The 21055-nt window shown below is 39.3% G+C and overlaps 1 protein-coding gene across 2 annotated transcripts in view; it reads right to left on the reverse strand.

The window, feature by feature from the left end:
• The window catches only part of skap1 (src kinase associated phosphoprotein 1), a 34601-nt gene that overhangs the window by 1690 nt on the left and 11856 nt on the right, over positions 1 to 21055 (reverse strand). Inside the window, exons 5-12 of one of the 2 annotated variants that reach the window (XM_079801135.1) lie at positions 16405 to 16485; positions 16245 to 16328; positions 16024 to 16148; positions 15838 to 15901; positions 14542 to 14790; positions 12018 to 12062; positions 11818 to 11924; positions 137 to 230 (exon numbers count right to left, since the gene is read on the reverse strand). In XM_079801135.1, coding sequence (XP_079657261.1) covers positions 138 to 230; positions 11818 to 11924; positions 12018 to 12062; positions 14542 to 14790; positions 15838 to 15901; positions 16024 to 16148; positions 16245 to 16328; positions 16405 to 16485 — 848 coding nt within the window. In that variant the 3' untranslated portion in view covers position 137. The remainder of the gene's footprint in view (positions 1 to 136; positions 231 to 11817; positions 11925 to 12017; positions 12063 to 14541; positions 14791 to 15837; positions 15902 to 16023; positions 16149 to 16244; positions 16329 to 16404; positions 16486 to 21055) is intronic. The other variant, XM_079801136.1, reaches the window with a different exon arrangement.

Genomic DNA, 21055 nt, shown 5'->3' on the forward strand with positions numbered 1-21055 from the left:
TTAACACTATACTTTACAGTTATTTCTCACTCTCAGTTTAAGAGAGTTAGAAAGCTGTTCTTGTTTATGTCCTAAGGTCAGTGATCATATAGAATGTGAATATCCCAATAATGTGAAATTCTGTGAATATGCGTACCTCATAGAATATAAGCAGGATGCAAAAACTCCTTGGGGACTATGCCGATAGCACCATCTAGCTCCCCGACCCACCATCCATGGATGTTGTATTCCTAGTTTAGAAAGAAAGAAATATGGAAAATTCTGTGAGGATTTGGCCAGTGATCAGAAATAAGACACCAAAGTACAAATTGACAAGTTGACACAAGTGTCCTAGCAGAGTCTAAAGTGTAGTTTTTGTTTTATAATTCAAAAAACCGAACATAAAACATTCATATATTGTGTCCAAATATGTTCACTGTATAGTCGTATTCAGCCTAATCACAGAAAAATCTGCTAAAAGAAGAGGCATTTACTTTGCATGTCTCAGCAGGGCCTTTGAACTGCGCGTAAAAAAATATCAACATGTTTTTGATAGAACAAAATTACATGCACCTGCATAAAGCCATTCAAATGCAAATATAGATGTTAATTTAAATCTTAAAACACCAATTTAGTCATTTCTACGGTAATTAAAGAAGCATGATGATTCTGTTGTTAGAAGTTAGAGGCAATAACTGCCGCCAGAGATATTGACGTATGTTAGGGGACTAGTGATTGGAGAAACAAGGATTTAACGTTGGTGCTTGGATTCACAAATACTTATATTTGGGTGTTGGAACTGCATAATAGGGTAGGCCATTTTATGTCTTGAGCGAAGCAGAAGAAATCCTGTGAAGCTTCTTGTTTTCCCAGCGTAACATTCTTTCAATTCACTCCTCTCCAAAAATCAAATACCTATAAGAGCTATTCCAGGCCAAAGCTCTTCAGAGTAAGAGTGGAGAGAGCCCCAGGTCTGGCCTTTAATGAATGAAGACAGACTCAGGTGGACAGGGGGTTATAAATGAGGAGATTAAAGAACACAGAGATAGACTGATAGTGAAAGACTGAAGTGTTTTAAGAGCTTTAGTATTCTAGAAGCACACACTGTACATTTAGACATGATGAGCATGTCATCCATCCACTGCCTGCTGAGGAGAGTAGGAACTAATTACCTTCCCCTCTTTAAGCACACCCACAGTGCTCAGAGCCTAATGTAGTCCTCAGCCCATGCAGATGAGCCTCTTTAATGATGCTACACGGAATAAAATCCATCTGGACGGTGAGCTGAATGCCGTTGTGGCATCAACGCCTCGGTAACAGTACATTTGAGAACCTGAGCTCTTTGTTTGAGACCCATACGGTGATGCAGATGGGGATTGTTGGAGGTGTAGATTGATGCTGTTATACAGCAGTTCAGTAAACAAGAAGTTAATGGAGTAACTTACATTTTAGACCCAATATTGCCAAAAGGGGCCATTCACAATCACACAGAGCGAGTTTTGCATTTTAATGTGCTGCTTTTCCATTGTTTTTCTATGCAAACATGCACTAGACTAGATTGACATTTTTGACTGTTACGTTCATGTCTCGCCACTTTTGCTGTGTTCTAAAAACATGGCACTCAAGTAAAAAAAAAAAAAAAAAATGTATTCCACTATCCTGAGTCTAACATTTTTCAATGCACAAGCATAAAAACCCTCAGGTCATTCACACTGAGCAACAGCGTTGTTCTTGAATGAGTTGTTGTTCGAATGAATCAGTTGGGTAAATGATTTTCGCTCATTCACCCTTGACAAAGCTCCATCTTTCAAAATGGTGTCTTTATTGCTATTTAGATTATGCATGTTGTAATTATTTACTATAGGAAATAGTGAAAATGTAGCCTAGAAATCTAGACGCACCCTAGCGGCAGCAAGTCTAATTTGCAGCCAGGGAGTCTAGCAACTCTCCATTGGCTTGCGAGCTGGAAAAAACAAACTCTGGTCAGGCCAATCACATCGTGTATAGAGTCGGTGGGCGGGCTTAACATAACGACGGCAGAGTTGCGGCGGTTCCGTGTGCTACTTGAAAACAAAGAAGCTGGCTAACAGCGGTCTTTCGAACCGGCTTTTTTTGCTGCGACTCTGGAAGACTTGGGGTTAAGCTTTTCTGTGAGAAAAGAACGGCACTGAAGTCATTCTTAAAAAAGGAAGATGTGTTCTGAGTTTTGTTGACCGGATACGGCAAAAGTTTAATCTATCAACTAGCTCCGCTTCACTTTCTTCATTGCTCTGGTTGGTTGTAGAGGAAATTTGAAAGACAACCGTTTATCCCACCCCTCGGATTGAGCCTGCCAATGGTGTGTTCCCAGACCCAACATCTTGATGTGGGTCTGGCTTGTCAGGCTAGTGAAAATGGGTTTTAGAGGGTGATTTTTTTCCCCTAAATTGATTTATTTTGAACAGATCAGTTGAGGAAATGATTCAATGAATCCCTCATAAAGAAACTCGCTTGTTTCATTCCAGAATGAATCAGTGTTTCAGAACAAATCGATTGAGTTAATGATTCAATGACTCAATTTATATACCGTTCATTGATTCATTGAATCTGATGGATTTTTGAAGAAAGCATATAAATCCTTTGCTGCCTTTTATACCCCAAAATCCTGTGCGTTCCATTCTGTGACAGTTAAGCTAAAAAAGAAAAATGGCATCTGAAAGTTGTGGTTGGTGGTCAGTTTGTGTGTAAATCTAGGTTTTTGACTAACGTTTCCCATTTTTTTATGTCATTTCTATCAAGAAATAAACAAAATTTTCCTTAGTTTTCTCTATTTTGCTGTAGATACTTAAACTGTAACACTGCCTTTACAAAGTTACAAAGTCTTTCTGAAATCAGTTTCATGAGGTACCTTCGTGCAAAAACACCACCTACAAAGTCACTGCCTTATAGGGCGAGAAGAGTCTGACTGCAGAGCCGCAGAGCCACAGTTTTACCCCACAGCAGTTTTGCTCACGCATGTGTATTTTGTCGCGAGAGTTTCATGTCGTCGAGATGCATGTTACAGCACTGGAAGGGAATAATTTGCCGACGTTTTCAAAATGCTCTTCTTGCACTTATTAATGTCAGAGGTCAGGGACAACAAAAACGCTAACGTGTCATCCTTTTATAACCCTGAAATTTCAATCTATTTAATTTTTTTGTATAATTGCGCTTGCATCATTTTATAGTGATCAATGGTAATGGTAAAATAATGGTATGTTTAAAATGTAAATTGTAAATTTCATAAATAATAAATAAACGTCAATTAAATTGTATTCTAGGTTATGTCTCCAACAAATTAATAATATGTGTTCAAATGTATGCATTTACCCCAGTTAGAATTAATCAACTTGAGGAATTAGTTATCTTGACTTTAGACTAATAATTACCCTTTGAGTGTCTATTTGAAAGTTTCTTTGTTATACCAGGGTTTGAAATATAAAGTGTGTTTATTATACCAGACGTTCGTTTTTGGAGGGAAAACTTAAAGATTAAAGTGTTCAGGACACAAGCATTTTTTTTTATTTCAGTAAAGGAGCTTGAAGGCCTGCGAGCAACAGCATATGCAAAAAATAACAGCAGAAGCAACAGTAACCATTAGATTACCCAACTGCTGCTAGGGTAAAACTGTGGCTCTGCGGCTCTGCAGACAGATATTATTGGATAGGGCAGCGAGGCAACAAGTCAGCTGCCTTCATTCAGGAACAGACCGTTGCATGTTGCCACCTACTGGTGCAATGATGTAACCTACAGAAAGAGTCAATGAAAAATCCCCACCAGTAATGCACTGGCAGTGGCAGAGTCCAGTTGAACTGTATATAAGCAATCTTAGAATGGCAATCAAAGTCGAGGACCAGAACAAACTGTTGTATAATACTCCTCGAAATCACAGGTGTGTCCATGGCTAATGAAGCCATTTGGAACACGCTGCACCTCTTCCCGTCCAGCACGCCTCCTCTGCCCCGCCTTCCTCACCCCCACCCTCCCCAACATGGTGTAACTGTGGGTTCAAACAGAGTACACACACAGTACAAGAAAGAGAGTCAATACATTCCAGTGCAGTCCGTCCCATTTCGATGACTCGTGTCCTTTTCATTCCTGCCTCATTTTTCCTGCCTCCCAGTATTAGCAATCTGCTTTTCGGCAATGCATCTGTCAGCTAGAGGCATTTGGGAGACATCCAATCTGCGCCTGACCGTACAGAGGGTTGTTATAGAGATTTACCCCGAAAGAACTGCATGGGACTGGGATAATGGGTGGCTTTTTGGGAAGCTGCTCTGTAACAGGACAGGGTCAGGTGCGTCTCAGTTTGGTCTAGCTCTGGTGGGCAGCTGCTGTGAAAGTGAAGTGCGTCGTTGCGATGGCGCTGACCTCCGCATGACCTTCTCTGGAGGAAGGCGGAGTTGGCACAGGGAGCTATCAAGAGTGTGTGTTGCCATGACAACACCTGCAGTGTGCCACCGATATCATTTATTTTTCACTCAGGGGGGCGGCTGGCAATGGTATTCAGATGGGCCCATTGCTCTCCAGCGACCAAGGGACAGATTGACAGCTAATGATGCCTCAAAAAGGAGTGGCTTAACTTAAACAATATCATGACGGGCTCAAAAGTGACTCCTGTCTATATTAACGGCACAATACCGAGCTCCCTTTTCTTCCTCTCCATTCTATAAATTTCCCTCCAAGACAACGCGCTTTGCATGCACGCCTCCCTCCTCAATCGCGTTTTAATCATTTCCCTTATTTGCAAACACTCCCTCGGTGCCCACACGCATTCATTTTTTTTCTGTTACGAGTGGAAACGCACACACACACACAGTGGAGGCAGGAGACATGGTAATAAGAATGAGACATGAGGCCTCTGCCCCTGGCCACCAGCTGACTGAGGTAGGCCTTGGGAGTGATGGAGCGCAGGAAGTCTCTCATTGCCCCGCCGCTGAACCCGGCGCTCGGGTGCTACAACCCCCCTCCTCCACTTTTCCTCTCCTGCTTCTCTTTCCTTAACTCGCGTCGTAAAGCATTGGCTCCACACGCTCAGTGCTGCACAGGGACTCACTCATCCAGCCATCTTAAAAGACAAACACCAATACGTAACGTTGTTTGCTAGTCCTAAGCAGCAGACACGGCAGGTGGCGAACAGGTATTGATCTGCTGCTCGAGCAAAGACAGCCGTCGTTCAATTGATCTCAATCAGTGCATTTCATTTGCATGTCATTTTCATCTTAGCTAGCCATTAAGAACTTGTATTAATATGTGTTTGGCGTAGGTAAATAAACCGGAGTGGGAACGCCACAGGCCTTATTTAAACCCAAATCCTAGGCATTCGAAGGTGCGACATCGAGTAAAAATGCGGAAGACCAAATAATCTGCCATTGTAAAAGTACACTTGGGGATTACTGATGGCACTTAAACTTAATAGGCATTTAAAGTGGATTGTGTATGCTGCTGAGAGCCTGTAATGATGGCTGTTTATGTTGCCTCCCATTTATAATAATTATGCAGAGTGTGAGGGGGGGCGGCCGCTGTGCAGTTCTGGACTATTGGCTTAGGCTGAATAATGACCTACTGTAGTTGACCGGGAGATGACCGTTGCCTTCTGCATGACCCCAGAACCCCAGACTCACCCCCCGATGCCTCTGCTTGTAAATAGAAAGCTCAATATGTCTATACAGCACCTCTGCGCCTATGCTGCCACAAAGAAGGCAGGCCCTTAGATGAGTGTGTGAGAACGAGTTAAAAAGGAGTGTCTATTTCCACTGGATTTTCTCTTTCTTTTATGGCACCTTTTTCTTTTCTTTAGGCATTTTGTAGAAGACTGACCCCCTGGGCGGGAGGCCAACCGGAGCCGTCATCTGTCTGAAGTTTATTAGGATGTGTCCCACAAGGGAGGAGATTACAGTCACAATCAACCAGTTTTGTCTAAGAACTGCGCATTCATATGCAAATTCACATTTATGTCTACCTGTAAAAACCTGCACAGTGGAGCAGGAGCGAAATACACATAAACATACATGCTTATCAGATCAAATGGTAGTCTAGTAGTCTAAAAGCTGTTTGAATGGCTTAAAAGAGCCAGGTTTTCTACACAAACCATCAAGTTTTGCTTTTAAAAAACACTCGAAGGGCCACCTAGCTTGAAAAACCTTACAAATTTCAGCCAGAAGGTGGCAGTAGTGTCTACAGCCATACTGATGGAGCATCTGGATGTTAACAGTGGGCTGGCCCTTGTCTAGACTGGCATCCAAGATTCCTGGTTTACAGCCCCTAATGGTGAGAATGTAAGACACATTCTGTAGAAAGGCCATGGCGAAATGAAAGAAAGGGATATCAGTGGGCTTGCATGTTAAAAGGGTCCTGGAGAAGTTTGCCTCCATTTTAGTGCAATAAATCTCTTTGCTTCTCATTCCAGGATTTTAAGGGGATTCCATTGGGAATACTGGCATGTGTTGGGTCTGACCTTTGGGAGTCATGTACGTTGAATCTAGGGGCATAAATTAAGAGTTAGGAATGCAAAACGATGGCATGGTTGAAGAAGAAAAAAGAACGCTTAAGAGAAAGTCTCCATGGGCCCCTTCAACTACACACGCAGGAAAAAACTGAACACAGCAAACCGACTATAGCGCAAAGAGCGAGAGTTACAACAATGAGACAATGGTAGCGAACATGCAATGCGATTAGAGCAGGAAGAAAAACACCCCCAAATATCCTGCTGTCCTGCTGCCGTGATTCTTCAGCCTTGAGGATCGAGTAGGCTGTACAAAGCTGGCAGATGAATGTTAGCGTTCGCCACTATTTCATGTTCAAGTGTTCTGACTGAGGAGCCATGCGGCATGAGAAAGGAGACAATGGTGGCAGGGGGAGACTGATCGGCGGGAAACGTGGAGCTGTTAGTGCAAATAACAGTGTTGCATGCAAAATTAACTCTGGATTAATCACCAGCAGATTAAAACTGAACGTTGGGTTTAGATGAATTACTAGGCAGTGCAGTCCAGAACTTAAAGGTGTAGTTCACCAAAAAAAGGAGATAGTTCCAAACCTGTATGGCTTTATTTCTTCTGTGAAGCACTAAAGAAGAAAAAAATATCTTCATGCCTTAAAATAGCTTGAATGTAACTCTACACCCTTGCTTCATTTAGTATACCTGAATTCATAAATATGCAAATTAGTCTCCGTTCCACTCCATCAAACCAGCCTCAACTTTGTAAACGCTACACAATTGCAAGTGAAGATTTTCGTTTAATTCAGCCATGTATGTTTGAACCAGAAACGGATTCAGAAGAAGTAGAGGAAGAGCGAATTATACAGGGCCATCTATAAGTCAATGTATCATAATGGTAATGTGTTTTATGTATCGCTCTCGACAACGTCAGACACATAGTGGTAATTGATATGATTAGCCTTTGGCTTGACTGCATTATCAAACAGCAAATAATGTGTTGCTAATGTTAAACCATGCTCCCGTTTGCCATCTCAGAGTCAGACACCTGCTTTCTAAAATGCATCCTTAGAAACGCTTTGAACATCATAGAAAGTCGGTGGAGAAAATCCCCACCCGCACGTTGACGGGATTGGTTACATGTTTGCGACGGTAGGAAACAGGTGCGGTTTGAAAACGCTTTTTTAGATTCAGTATTAAGGAGAAAATACACAACAATGGCACTGACTGATTAAACTGCACATGGTTTGTCTTAAAGCATATTAATATAAAAACACCACATTGACAAATAAACGTGAAAAACTTCCTTCCACCACAGAATTTCATTTCCATGTTTCCACCTGAGCATAGACAAAACACTCTACTAATAAGCCATTAACTATTTTGTGCAGGTGCTCTCCAAAATGCTCCCACATATTATAGATACGTGTAGTGATTTGTGTAGATGAGCCGAATAGCTGTTTATTCGCTGTAAGTGGTGGATCAATAAAGACTGATGAGAGAGCTTTTTTTAATCTGTACTCTCTGCTTACACCAGTGCTGTGACAGCGCTGTCGACCTCTTTGATTTGTGACTTCACAGCGGTCAATCATAGCGCTGCCTCAAAAACCTGTTGGTAGAGGAATTGATTTAGCACTTTCCACGTCTTTATCACCTTGTAATTACGCTTGGTGTTGACACAAATATACTTGGCCTCCCCTCCACGCCTCTGTGCAGCAGAATTTATGCACTCAGGTTTTATGACCACTGCTTTATGAGTGGGACCGCTAGAGTTAGGCTTGAGTTCTAGCCAACGGCCTATATTTCATTCAGTAAGGTCAACGTTCCAGGGAAGCACCCGTAAAACAAGAGCAGGAGTCCCACAGTGTCTGAAATGATTCTGAGGACGCATCTGAAGAGGTCTAAGAGATCTGAGTGATACAAGTGCAGCCGTTTTGAAAAAAATTGCCATCAATAAAAGCTATTTCAATTACATGTCAGTCACAGAGGGATTAAAAGTAAGAGCTGATAAATCTACTTGTCTGAATATAATAACAGCTTGATGACAAAATCAGCTATGCTCCAGCTATCCGAGATGGTTACACTCATTGTTTACACAAATTAGAAATACGCCATGAGATAAAAAAAATAAATGACCCGCGCACATCCTTACCATGTTTTGATAACCAACCATATCGGATGTTATATATTCTCACTTTTTTTCTGAATAACAGAACCAAAGCTGTCCTGTTATTTAATCCTGATCACAGGGTTCATTAGTTGCCATATCTGTACATTTCATTGGTGTTAATTAAATATCAAGAGTGTCGAACATGATGGTAGAATTCTTTCTTTAAAGGCACAATATGTAAGATTTTTGGATTAAAATATCCAAAAACCACTAGAACAATGTTATATATTTTGTTGACGTGTGCACTTACATTATCCCAAATGTTTCAAAGAATGTTTAAATCCAGAGAAATCAGCAATTTTACCCAGGACACGGGCCGTGTCCGTGCGTCGCCTATAAATGACATAATACTCGCGCTACCCTCAATTTTTATTTTGTAGAAACCATGGAAACACCAAAGATGCGTTCATATATCATGTGTTTCATTAGACAGGTGAGCATGTTTGGATACATTGGATATATTCATTAATCAACAGAAAACTAATCACTGTTATATCCTCCTGGGACCCGAAAAAAAAAAAACTTTTTTGAATTTAGTATTTTTTCATGTCATTACATTGTTTAGAGATTAAGAAACAAATGGGGGGAAAAAAACATTATATTATATTTTATTAATATATTATATGTCGTCTGTAGTTGACACCAGGACTCAGTTGTTTAAAAAATAAAATGACATGAAATTGCATGCAAAAACAATGGAATTTATTTTTCATTCACCAATCAATGTCTAGTTTTTTTTTAACAAACTTTGTTTAAAATCATGAAATCAATGCCCTGTTTTGTAACAGAAAGTCATATTTTGATTAGAAACCCATAACATTTTCCTGAGATGTTGATTTATAAAAAACTATTTGAAAATAAAAATCCGATTTAAATTATAATTACAAAATATTATCATATTTCCATAAGAGTGCTAAACATTAATGTCAGCCGTTTTTAAAGACCAAGAAGAAGTTGTTGTCCTGGTGAAACCTCCAAACATTTGGTCTCTCTGCAAAGCCCCGAATGTGCTCTTTACAGGACATCCAGACTGTGACAAGTGACATGTATGATGTCAGAGAAATTCACTAAAATATAATGTCCACTACATTGGACAAAAGTCTATTCCTGGATCCCAGGAATATAGCTCAACACAGTTAGTCTTATTGTTTAAATCTCGTTTTCATGATTTACCATGATCTACCATGCCTAATATCAATATAGCTTACTGCAGTGTGCAACAAGTGTCTCATAGTAGCAGCCGAGCAAACGCACAGAGAAGCATTATAGCAACTTTCAACATACTCAAATAATGTATCTAATATGATAAAACAATGCTGCGTACCCATGACCAGAAAAAGCAGAAGCGGTTTCCTGTGGCATAATAAAAGCTCCAGGCATCATCAAGGCAAGCTACGCCTTTGTTTTGAATAAGCAACCTCTAGCGTCGAAAATGCACATATTGTGGCTTTAACTTAAAGGAATAGCACACCTAAAAATGAAAATTCTGTCATCATGTCGTTCTAAACCTATACAACTTTTTTACTTTTTTTTTCTTCTGTGGAAAACAAAGAAGGTATTTAAAAGAATGTTTCCACTGTTTCGACCCCACTGACTTTCATTGTATGGCCTAAAAAAAACTGAAACTTGTTGTGTTACAAAGAATAGAGCAGTGTTTCCCAACCTTTTTTCAGTCATGGCCCCCTTTGAAAAGTTCTCCATTTTGTGGCACCCCCTCGCATACGTTACGCTAGGGGTATAATGGTACAGATTGCTCACGGTTCGGTTTGTATCATAGTTTTAGGTTCACGGTTTCGGTACGGTTCAGTATTTGCTATGTTCAGGGAAAAAAGGACTACTGTCAAATAAAAATAAAGAAAATAATAAGAACAAATAATTTAAATACAAGCAGCAAATAAATACTATTGAGCAAAGATACTAATAAAATAAACTATGCTTTTCAGGTTTTTCAGGTACGTCTAACATTAGTTTTCAGGTACAGAAATTGATCAAATGTAAAATAACATTGCATATTTGACTGTAAAAATTAAAGATTAATCCTATTAAATTTACAAAAGCTATTCAATCAAGAGCAGTGAGTGATGTCCTTGTCTTTTGTTGTTTGACATTAAACAGACAGCAGTAAAAGCTACTGCCCCTTTAAGACCTAATGCACGGATATGCGTCGTCTTTCTCGACTGTATAAAGTTTACTTAAGGCATATACAGACTATGTCTGCTAGAATACTCATCAAGATGGACATGTTGACATACTTTTTGTGTGAGTTTGTCCGTTCAAGAGCAAGACTTGAAAGAGAACTCAATATCAACATCGGCACCCCGGTTGGGAAACACTGGAATAGAGAATGTCACACAGGTTTGGAACAACAATGACTGAGTTTCATTTTGGGTGAACGGTCCCTTTAAGATAACATTGAGCTCAGTTAAAGGCAAATTAAAACATATTGATTCTTTTCGTGGTGTATCTTTAAGAAACAACTACACTATGTGTTCCTGCTAACACCCCATTTGTAAAACACAAAAATATATAGATTAAAGCAAACGTATCAAATAAAGTGGTTTGCTTGGCCGATCACTCAATTTTCCAAGACTCAACTACAGCGATGAATCAACAACCTTTTATTGAGAATGTGCCTGTGTGGCCACAGAATTGCAGTGGTCTACAGACCACAGATGTACAGTTTTCTGTTATGTCAATAGGACATGCTATAAAACAGGCTCAATTTGTTGACTGCAAATCTCTTGGATATCTGTACATATAATCTTTAGAAATGTAACTGCTTTGTTATTAAGCTGATATGCTATTCATCTTTTTTTAAATTGTGTGATTTATAATAATCAACAGAAATACAAATCTGCAGAAATAGAAAGCCACAAATCCTGATGCATTATATTTTGTCTGAGGTCTTCTTTGTAAAATGCTGCAATAAGAATGTACTGACTGAGTGAAGACCATCCCAGCTTTGTCATTTAGAATACAGTAAATGAATAGCTGCTAAGAGAAAGTCAGTGAGTATTGACCGATATGACTCATCTTATGGCCAGCTGCGTATTATTCATCATTAGCGAGGAGATGGATAGAGCGAGATAAGGAAAAGAAAATCAAAAAACACGCAGGACAAATCAGCCAAGGACACAACCAACAGCGCTGAACTAAAAGTCTGACCTTGTGTGTGTGTGTTTTTATGTGAGAGATGGCGGGAGCAAACACAGACCTTGCTGAGGATGTAGATGATATCTCCTCTCTGGAAGGCCAACTCATCGGGTCCGTCCGCTTCACAGTCCCACAAGCCTTGGTAATAATTTGCATAATCTGAAGACCCTTTATTTTAAAACACACAGATTCATTTTTAAAAAATCTATGTTTTAGTCAATTTACAGCATCCCTCCACTACTGCATACACAAAGTACTCACCAGCTTTTTCACAGAACTCCTCAACGTTGTCAGAAATTTCGTCATCTGAAAAATACAGAGAGTCAAAGGTTATGGAAATATAAAAAAAAATGCAATTACTCAGGTTTAAATGTAATACATCTTTTGGCACCAGTATTTACTCTAAGAAAAAAGGGTACAAAAGGTACACTATTTTACCTAAAGAGTGCATAATAGTCCATAAAAGGTACATACTGGTACCAAAATGTATTAGTACCTAAATCATATCTTTTTAAAGGGTCCCAGTAATGGTACCATTTTTTCTGAGAGTGTTGCAGCTAGTATACTTCTTATCTCGTCTGTCAATTAATGCTATATATCTTCCTCGCAGATTTATCTTCTGGATCAACTTTGTGTACCTCTGAACTCTTTTATAAGTAAATTAAACAATATCTGTGGTGCTGGCAGAACAGCCAGCTCCTGTATGATTTATAGGGGAGGTGCCAGGCCGGGTTAGATGGCTAGTGTGTTTCAGGCAGACAGGCATTGATTCTGGGCGTGGCACCTCTAGGTCTATGAGGTGACAGTGATAGCCCAGCTTTCTGTCTCCCACATCCATCCTCACGCTGTCAGCCTGCCGATAAAACCACCGTCCAGCAACCCTATACTTCCCACAGCACGAGCTTGCCCTGAGCTTCCAGGAACAGCATGAGGAAAAAACCTGTAAAGCTAAAGTAGACCTTTACCATATGCTCGTGTGCATATGGTAAAATAATGTCTAAAATATGTGTTGGAATCTGTTGCATAAGTCTTTATTTAATAAGAATAAAGATGAAAATCAATAGTCAAAGTGTTAATTAAAGTGTTCGTTCTGAATCCCAAAAATGTCCTGTAAAAATAAAATTCTCAGATACATTTCCAGGATATTGTTGAAGTGTTAATGAAGGATATCTATCTATCTATCTATCTATCTATCTATCTATCTATCTATCTATCTATCTATCTATCTATCTATCTATCTATCTATCTATCTATCTATCTATCTATCTATCTATCTATCTATCTATCTATCTATCTATCTATCTATCTATCTATCTATCTATCTATCTATCTATCTATCTATCTATCTATCTATCTATCTAATACTTTTGACATAACTCATTATCACACTGTATTGAATAGGATAATATTTTATCATACTGATAGAAAAATGGGTATGTTAAGGAACTGCACAGGGTTTGTGCAGTTTAATGAAAAAAGAAAAACTATTAAAACATAAAAATGTCAAATGAAAATAAATAATAATAAAAAAATTATGTTTTAAATGAATTTGCCTTCCAAAGACATAGCAAAGCATGATTAAATGATTTACTGAGTGATTGTGTTCATCAAGAGTTTATTAGATATGCAATGTTGCAATGCTGAGGCATGTGGCCTATCAATTTTCCATATAATTATATCCACATGACTAGTGGCTGGTTTTTGTGTGCAATTCCGCAAAACTAGAAGATTTTCTGAACATATTTAAGATGTTTTAAAGAAATTTAAAACATGAAAAAGAAGAATTAGGGAGAATCAATATATTATAAATGATTTACTGCCTTTGTGTGAATAATATGTAATCATGTAATCAATAAAAACTGATATGAGTATTTTAAAATGTAATATCATGTAATTACAAGTACTTCATTTTTGGAATCTGATTACATAATCCAGATTACATGTAATCAATTATGCACAGCACTGTATATATTGTAATTTAAAATTTTCAATTTTATATATTTCTATTTAAAATATTATTTATTCCTGTGATTTTCAGCAGCCATTACTTAGTCTTTAGTGTTACATGATCCTTCAGAAATCATTATAATATGCTGTTTAGCGCTCAAGAAACATTTCTTATTATTATCAATGCTAAAAACAGTTTAGTTAGCAGTTAACAGTTTTGCTGCTTAAATGTACCCTAGCTGAATAAATATATGAATCTCTTTTTAAAAAAAATCGTACTGACCCCAAACTTTTGAACAGTATTATACACGATTACATATTTATGATTTCTTTGATGAGATTAGCTAATATATGTGTAACAGTTAATTCAGCACTTTTTAGACAATGTCATAATAGGACTGCTCAGCACTTTTCCAAACTGAAAATCTGAGAGGCACAAGAGGATGAGAGAGATGAATGAAGGACGGAAAAGTGAGAGAGGTGGTCACTCGATCCGCCATCTGTGGCCAGCTCAGCTGCCCAGCACACATGGCAAAGTAAGGTGAAAATGACAGCACTCCAGAGTGATGTATTTCTCCTCAGAGGTCTCATTAGGTCCTCAGAGGGTCCAGCTATCACTTTGGGTGACCAGACCTTGATGTATATGCTCTTATTGATGGTGTTCAACATTGTAGAGTTGATGGCTACAACCTCAGTTGCTTTGCTCCACTAAGAGCAAATCAAAAACTGATGCCAGAATTTTAAGCAAGTGATCAAAGTAATAATTTGCACAGTTACGTAAGTGTATCCATCAGAATAATCCAATATTGTAACCCTGTTTTGTTTTTTGTTTTTATACCTGGAAGCTCTTCATAAATGTCCTCTTCGTCCTCTTCTTCATCTTCCTGAGTCCCTGCTTGGTCCTTCCATTCCTCACGGCTGCTTTGAAGGGTTTGTCCCAGACTCGGGGTTGTAACCAGTGCAGACGCTGGCCCAGGACGTGATGGTGGTGGTGTTGTAGCTCGTTCAATGTCATCATATGTCTCTTCCTCTTCTTCCAGATCCTCTTCCTCATCATCGTCAAAGGGGATGAAGTTAGAGCTCAGATCTTTCAGAGAAGTCATAAAAGCAATCATTAACATCTAAATAATGAATACGGCAGCAGACAAATAATCAGTCTACATATAGTGGGGCCCCAAAAGTCTGTGACCACTAGAGAAAATGCTTCTATTTAATGCTTTTCTAATGCAAAATACATAGCATATTTTGAATTGAGTGAAAAATGTAACTTCCCAAATAAGAATTTCAGATTTACAATTTTGCTTTTATGTCAGTGGCACTTGAGCTGCATTAACTCTGCATTAAGTTGATTATTTAAGAATATTCAATTTCACAAATTCGCCTTTTTAATGACTGGTATACGAACAGTGCAGAAAATTAAATAATTCAAAATCCAACTTTGAATCATTTTCAGCATTTTTGGACCTCACTAAAGCTTCTGAGAATGTATAAAACAAAAATTATATATGTATAATGTTATCATAAATGTACAGTAACTGCACATAAATCTAAAAAAAGCCAAATTTGACATTTATTACAGTTCAAATACTGAATGATGCTTGTGCCATGTGGCTGTATCTACATGTGCGAAGGGGGATGGGAATGCAGAAAACTATCTCAGGAGTGTCTATTACTTCCCGCAAATCAGAGGGCCGCATTGAGCCCATTTTAGAGTGGCGAGGGTGCCTCAGATCTGTCTCAGATGGAGTGAGGGCCTGATTGCAGGTGACTGAGCTCTGTAACACAGGCTATCGTATCCTCACTGCCTGGATGCCAAGCAGGGCCAGATCGATGCCCCTAAAGGATGACCGGGCAAATCCCAATCAATTTCCTGTAAAGAGCGCTGCGCTACGGGGAAGAGGAGGCAGCCTGAGGCACGTTGGACTCAGAAGCTCAGTGACGTGCTGCATGAGGAGGTCTAGAGCCTATCTTATTGGCTGAGCCAGAAGGAAAGTTATTGGTATGCCTCTTTTTATAAAACTGCCCTTTTCCCATCAAGATGATCACCGTGGTGCTTGGCTCAAGTCAGATGCATTCAGCATAATATAAAATATGGTATGTATTACAATAAAAATGTATTTCATATCTCACATACCCTTAAGAACAAAATTGATCTGGTCCACCCATTCCCTCGCCTCACGGGGACTGCTGGCAGTGAACTGCAGAGAGAGACTATCATTGTTGATTTGAGGGCTATTCTCATTCTTCATTGTAATGACAGCAAGATGACTGAACACAGCTAGAGTAATGAGCAACGTGATTGCGTTTGTGTGTGTTGAACCTGGTAAGAACGTCTTCCAGGAGCACTCATCTCGAAGCACGAATTCTTCTTGGAGTCCTTGCGTAAGCTGGGGACCAACTCTGCACTGTAGCCATTGATATAAAAGGAGCCTTTCTGCTGCTTGTCTGAATTTAGGAGACAAAATCCAAAGTTTCTCGATATCTCTGTCTTTGATGTGTATGAAAGGAATTGTATACCTTATTCAACGGGTCAGGGCACACCTTTCTCACTCCCGAAGTAATAAAATATGGTGTTGTTCAGAACGCACCACCGCTTTTGCCATTCCATGCTGAAGAAACTGTGATCTAAAGAATGAAAAAGTTTAGAAATGCTTGTGGACCTTACGTGACTTATGATGCTCGTGATTTCTAAGATTACTACCACGTCTTTTCTTCTCCAGGTAGCCTTGCTTTAGAATGTTACTCAGGTCCTGTGCAGCCACCATAGGGATCTCTTCAAAAACTGTCAATCAGAAATCAAGGGAAATAATGTTGTGAAATAATGTGGTAATGTGTCACATATACAATAAGTAGGAAAATGAGTTTGTAAAGGCTCGTTCATACCAAGAATGATAACTATATTTGCGTCCATATTTGCGTATTTAAATGCTCAAGCTCTTTAAAGCAGGATGGATTCTGATTGGCTGTCAATGTTTTTTTTATCAGCAGGAAAATGTGTGAAGAGGTGTGAAATCTTATCTTCATAGTTATCACTTTTGGTGTGAATGTGCCTTGACACATATTCAAGCCCATAAGGCACGCAAAAATACTCTTTATAAGCCTCTTATGCCCACCAAGGCTGTATTTATTTGATCAAAAATACAGTAGAAATGTTGCATTGTAAAATGTTATTACAATTTAAAATAACTGTTTTCTATTTTAAGATAAACTGTATTTAAAAGAAAATATTCTATGATGGCAGAAATCATTCTGACATACTGATTTGGTGCTCCAGCAAGTTTTTATAATAAAAGGAACAAAGAACTGCATTTATTAGAAATATAATGTATTGTATTTTTGATCATGTTTTAATTATTGTGTCCCTGCTGAATAAAATAATTAATTTATCTTCTTTCTGAGATTTCAGATTGATCCCAAACTTGAACACACACATTTGTAAATATAGTATGTAGACATGTGCCGGTAAACGGTAATACGATATACCGCAATAATGAACATGCACAATATTGTTATCGTGGGCACTTCAAAATACCGTGAATAATTATTTATTACGAATTTTTCAGATTTTTTGAATGAATTTTAAGAATACTTTACCCATCAACCGTTTAAAATGAAAAACCCGTCAAAGAGGAACGCGCACTGATGTAAATAGACCGTGCATGAGCTGAGCACATGGCGGAATGAGGAGACGCTGAAGTGCACATTCACTCTTCGACAGCAGAGGGCGCTGACGGAACAGCAGAAATGCAGCCGTTTCCCCAGTAATCACATAACCTAATACATAATACTTAAAGACTTAAGGCTATTAATTTTCAACCTTGCATTTTATATTTTAATCTGGACTAAATTACATGCCCTAGATATTGTTTGAATATGTTCTGACTGTTGTTCAATCACACACTTTACAAGGCTCCAGTATTTAACATTAGTTCCTTCACTAACAAACTGACAATGAAAAATACTTCTAAAGCATGTATTAATCTTTGTTAAATGTACATTTCAGCATACCTATTGTTCTTTATAATTCTTTTGCACTTTAATCTGTTTTAAATATTTGTTTACTTTATACATTTTTGTGTATTGCTTTATTGTATTTAAATGTTTGGTTCTTTTGTTATAAGAAAGTAATTTAACCTGTTATAGTATGACAACACTTTTTTTGCAACTTATTTCAATATCGTGATAATACCGTATACCGTGATAAAAGCTTCAGCAATTAATCGCAACATGAAAATTTGATACCGGCACATGCCTAATAGTATGGCAATGCACCCTTTAGCTGTACAAAGCTGTACCCTTGAGTTTTTGCACCCCTGGTAATTTACCATTACCTTACAGCGTATAAGGCCCTATATGGTAGAACCTACTCATTAGGCAAGGAGGAAAGGGGGCCCACTCATAAAAAATTGTCCCAGCACTGCTAATATGATGACAACTGTAATAGGAATATATCAAAATGTGGCGCAGGGCTTGCTGCACTTAAATCTGCACCCACACACCTATTTTTAGCCTGTTTTCTAGGGCATATGAGAGTGGCAGTGCAAGCGAACAATTTGCTGCAAACAGAGAAACGAGACACAAATCCTCGCCGTCGCGATCCAGCTTTCATCAGCTTCAAACCTCATGGGAGCGTAGGCGACAGGTGGGCCTCTGGGCACGCTACCAGACTTATTTAAAACTCATTTAGACATGAGCAGATGCTTCCTTGCCTGCACGCTGATGTTGAAGTAATCTCTGCGGTATCTTTTCTCTTTGAGCTAAGGCTGCCATTCGAAGCATAAAACAGACAATGTTATGTAGTCAACTGTGCAGCCGTCTTAAGAGGGCTGTCTAGGACTTGTCATTGGAAAAAATGTCAACAACGATGAGTGTAACTGGGATGCGAGCTGTGGATATAACAGCTTGGAGAATCTAATGCCCCTATAAATAAGACTCAGCTCATCAAACGCACCCAGTCTGCGTGACATCACCACGGAGCTCTATAGCCTGCCATGTTATGTGTCCAGTTTATCAGACAGATGACCATCTCAGAGAGGAGCCCTTTGACCCTCACTCACATTCACGAACACACATGAACCTCTTCTGTACACACGGTCACATCTACGTCGTCATAAATACAATTGAACTACACACTGTTTGTCAAGGGTAAGTTAATGTATCATCGGGAAAAAAAACGAGGCCTCAGTCCAGCCACTTCTCTGTTAATTTTTCTCCCTGTGCGCTTTCGTCCTGACACCTTTTACTCCCCTCATCCATCCACATCCCCCTCTGTTCATTTATCTAAAAGGTCAAGCCCCCGTAATAGTTCAGAAGAAACAGAATAAACAGAAGAAATGTGAGAACGGCGTACAATTAACAGTCTCTCTAATCTTCACACACCTACTGACAACCTTCTTCCTCAGGCCTTGCTGTCTGACCCCATGGTGCGGTCAGAGACTTGAGCAACGGTAAAATGAATGACTGAACACAAATTCGCCATTCTTCACAACCTACGACCTGCCTTTCTGAGGAAACCAAACAGTGGGCGTGTATCTGGCCAGTCACTATATTCGTGAATCTTCCACAGGGTAGCAGTGTAACCAAACATTTCACCTTCAGAAAAAAATGGCATGTTTTTCCATTCTGAACTGTCTCCAAGGAAACCCAAGATTCCGATTGGACGAACAGATGCAACATTCAACTTCAGTCATTTCGTTCAAACCAATCAGAGCTTGATATTTTTAAAGCCACGGAGGACAAAAAGCTGGCAAAAAGGAAGGAAAAATCGAGGGGCCGAACCATATTATATTTCCGCCTGTTTCTTACATTCAGTCAGTTTCCTTTGACTTTACATGTTTTTATAAACCTGCGCATTTGAAACCATCATAAACACAACCATTTACCTCTGCAGAACTATTAAAGCATCATGAAAAATGCACATGCAAAACGGTCTTGAGGATTTTCATTTCGGCTATAAATTGCATTTTTAATTATTCAGAGCAGTGAGGTTTCTTAACTCTCACCCCCTGCATTCTCCCTGCTTAATTAGCATAAGGCCAATCATTTCCAGTTAAATATGCTGTGGATGTTTATGAATATTTCAGAGTGTTACATCACCATCGTTCTCTGAGGCTTTGTGCCTTTTCCAACTTCATTTATTTTGTTTTCGCATGTTGTTTGGTGCCAACATCAATTATTATAAAGTATTCAGTGATGAAAAAAAAAATGGAGCATCCAATTGTATCAAAAAAGAAAAACGTAAATCAGAGTACTTATATATTTAATTTTCGTTAAGCAGACGTCCGATTCCAAGCTTGATTTTGTCAGTAACTCATCACAAGAGCCACACAAAAACGAAGAGAGGAGAAAGGGAGCGAAGCAAAGCTAATGACTTTCCTCTAGGCGCTCTCCGCGGCTGCTAGACGCTTTGTGGTGATGCATGGCGTGGCCTCTGCAATGTGGCAGGGCGAGATTGGTGGAGTGAGGCATTGAGCGTGCCACGCAGAGGGACGTTCATCAGTGCCATGGCAGCAGGAGAGCGGGGACTGATGCCACGAGAAGAGCTCGGCGGGATACCGGAGAACCAAAAGATGGCCGGCCCAGCCTACCCCCCCCCCTCCTTCTACAACATGGAGGTACAGGCACAGCTCCAGGTCACACTACTCCTATCACTCCACAGCACACTGCCTGCCATCACCAATGTGCGGCAGTGTTTACTCCTCACGGACTCGTTCTGCAGAGAATGACATCAAAAACGGAGTTGACAGCAAGAGCAGCAGGTCTCAAATGAGTGGCAAACAAACAACCTCATATACTGTTTAATTAATTACCATTCATCATAAGCTCATATCAGGTATTCATATCGGATAATAAAGCTGGGCTCTGTGCGCAACAACATGCACAATATTGCACTCACAGGTGATGTTATGAGCACAGCAGGTGATCCAGCTATAAAAATCTGATTGATGTTGTAATGATCAGAGGAATTGAATGTAAAAAACATTAAATAGCATCAGTTGAGTGGCTATGAGTCAAAGACAAGGCACAGTCAGTAGTGACAGATGCAAAGGTTTACAGATATAAGTTTGTTTTCATTCTCTGTATAATGGCGGACAAGGGTCAGATTAGGGATGTCATAAGTACTTCGGTACCAAGTCGGAACTGAAATTATAAAAATGTGACGATACCAGCATTTCTGTAGTACCGGTAGGACAGACTCCTGAGTATATTTGGTACCCGCAGCTGCGTTCAGTCGTTTCCGTGTTTATCTAAGCGCAGGGCTCCAGACTGTAGCCCAATATATACTAGTGTCTGTGGATATTAAACTGCAAAATACTATTTAATATTACTCCTGCATGTTCTGCCTCTCTGTG

This window comes from Gobio gobio (genome assembly GCF_949357685.1).
Source record: "Gobio gobio genome assembly, chromosome: 20".
In the NCBI taxonomy this organism is placed as follows: Eukaryota; Metazoa; Chordata; class Actinopteri; order Cypriniformes; family Gobionidae; genus Gobio; species Gobio gobio.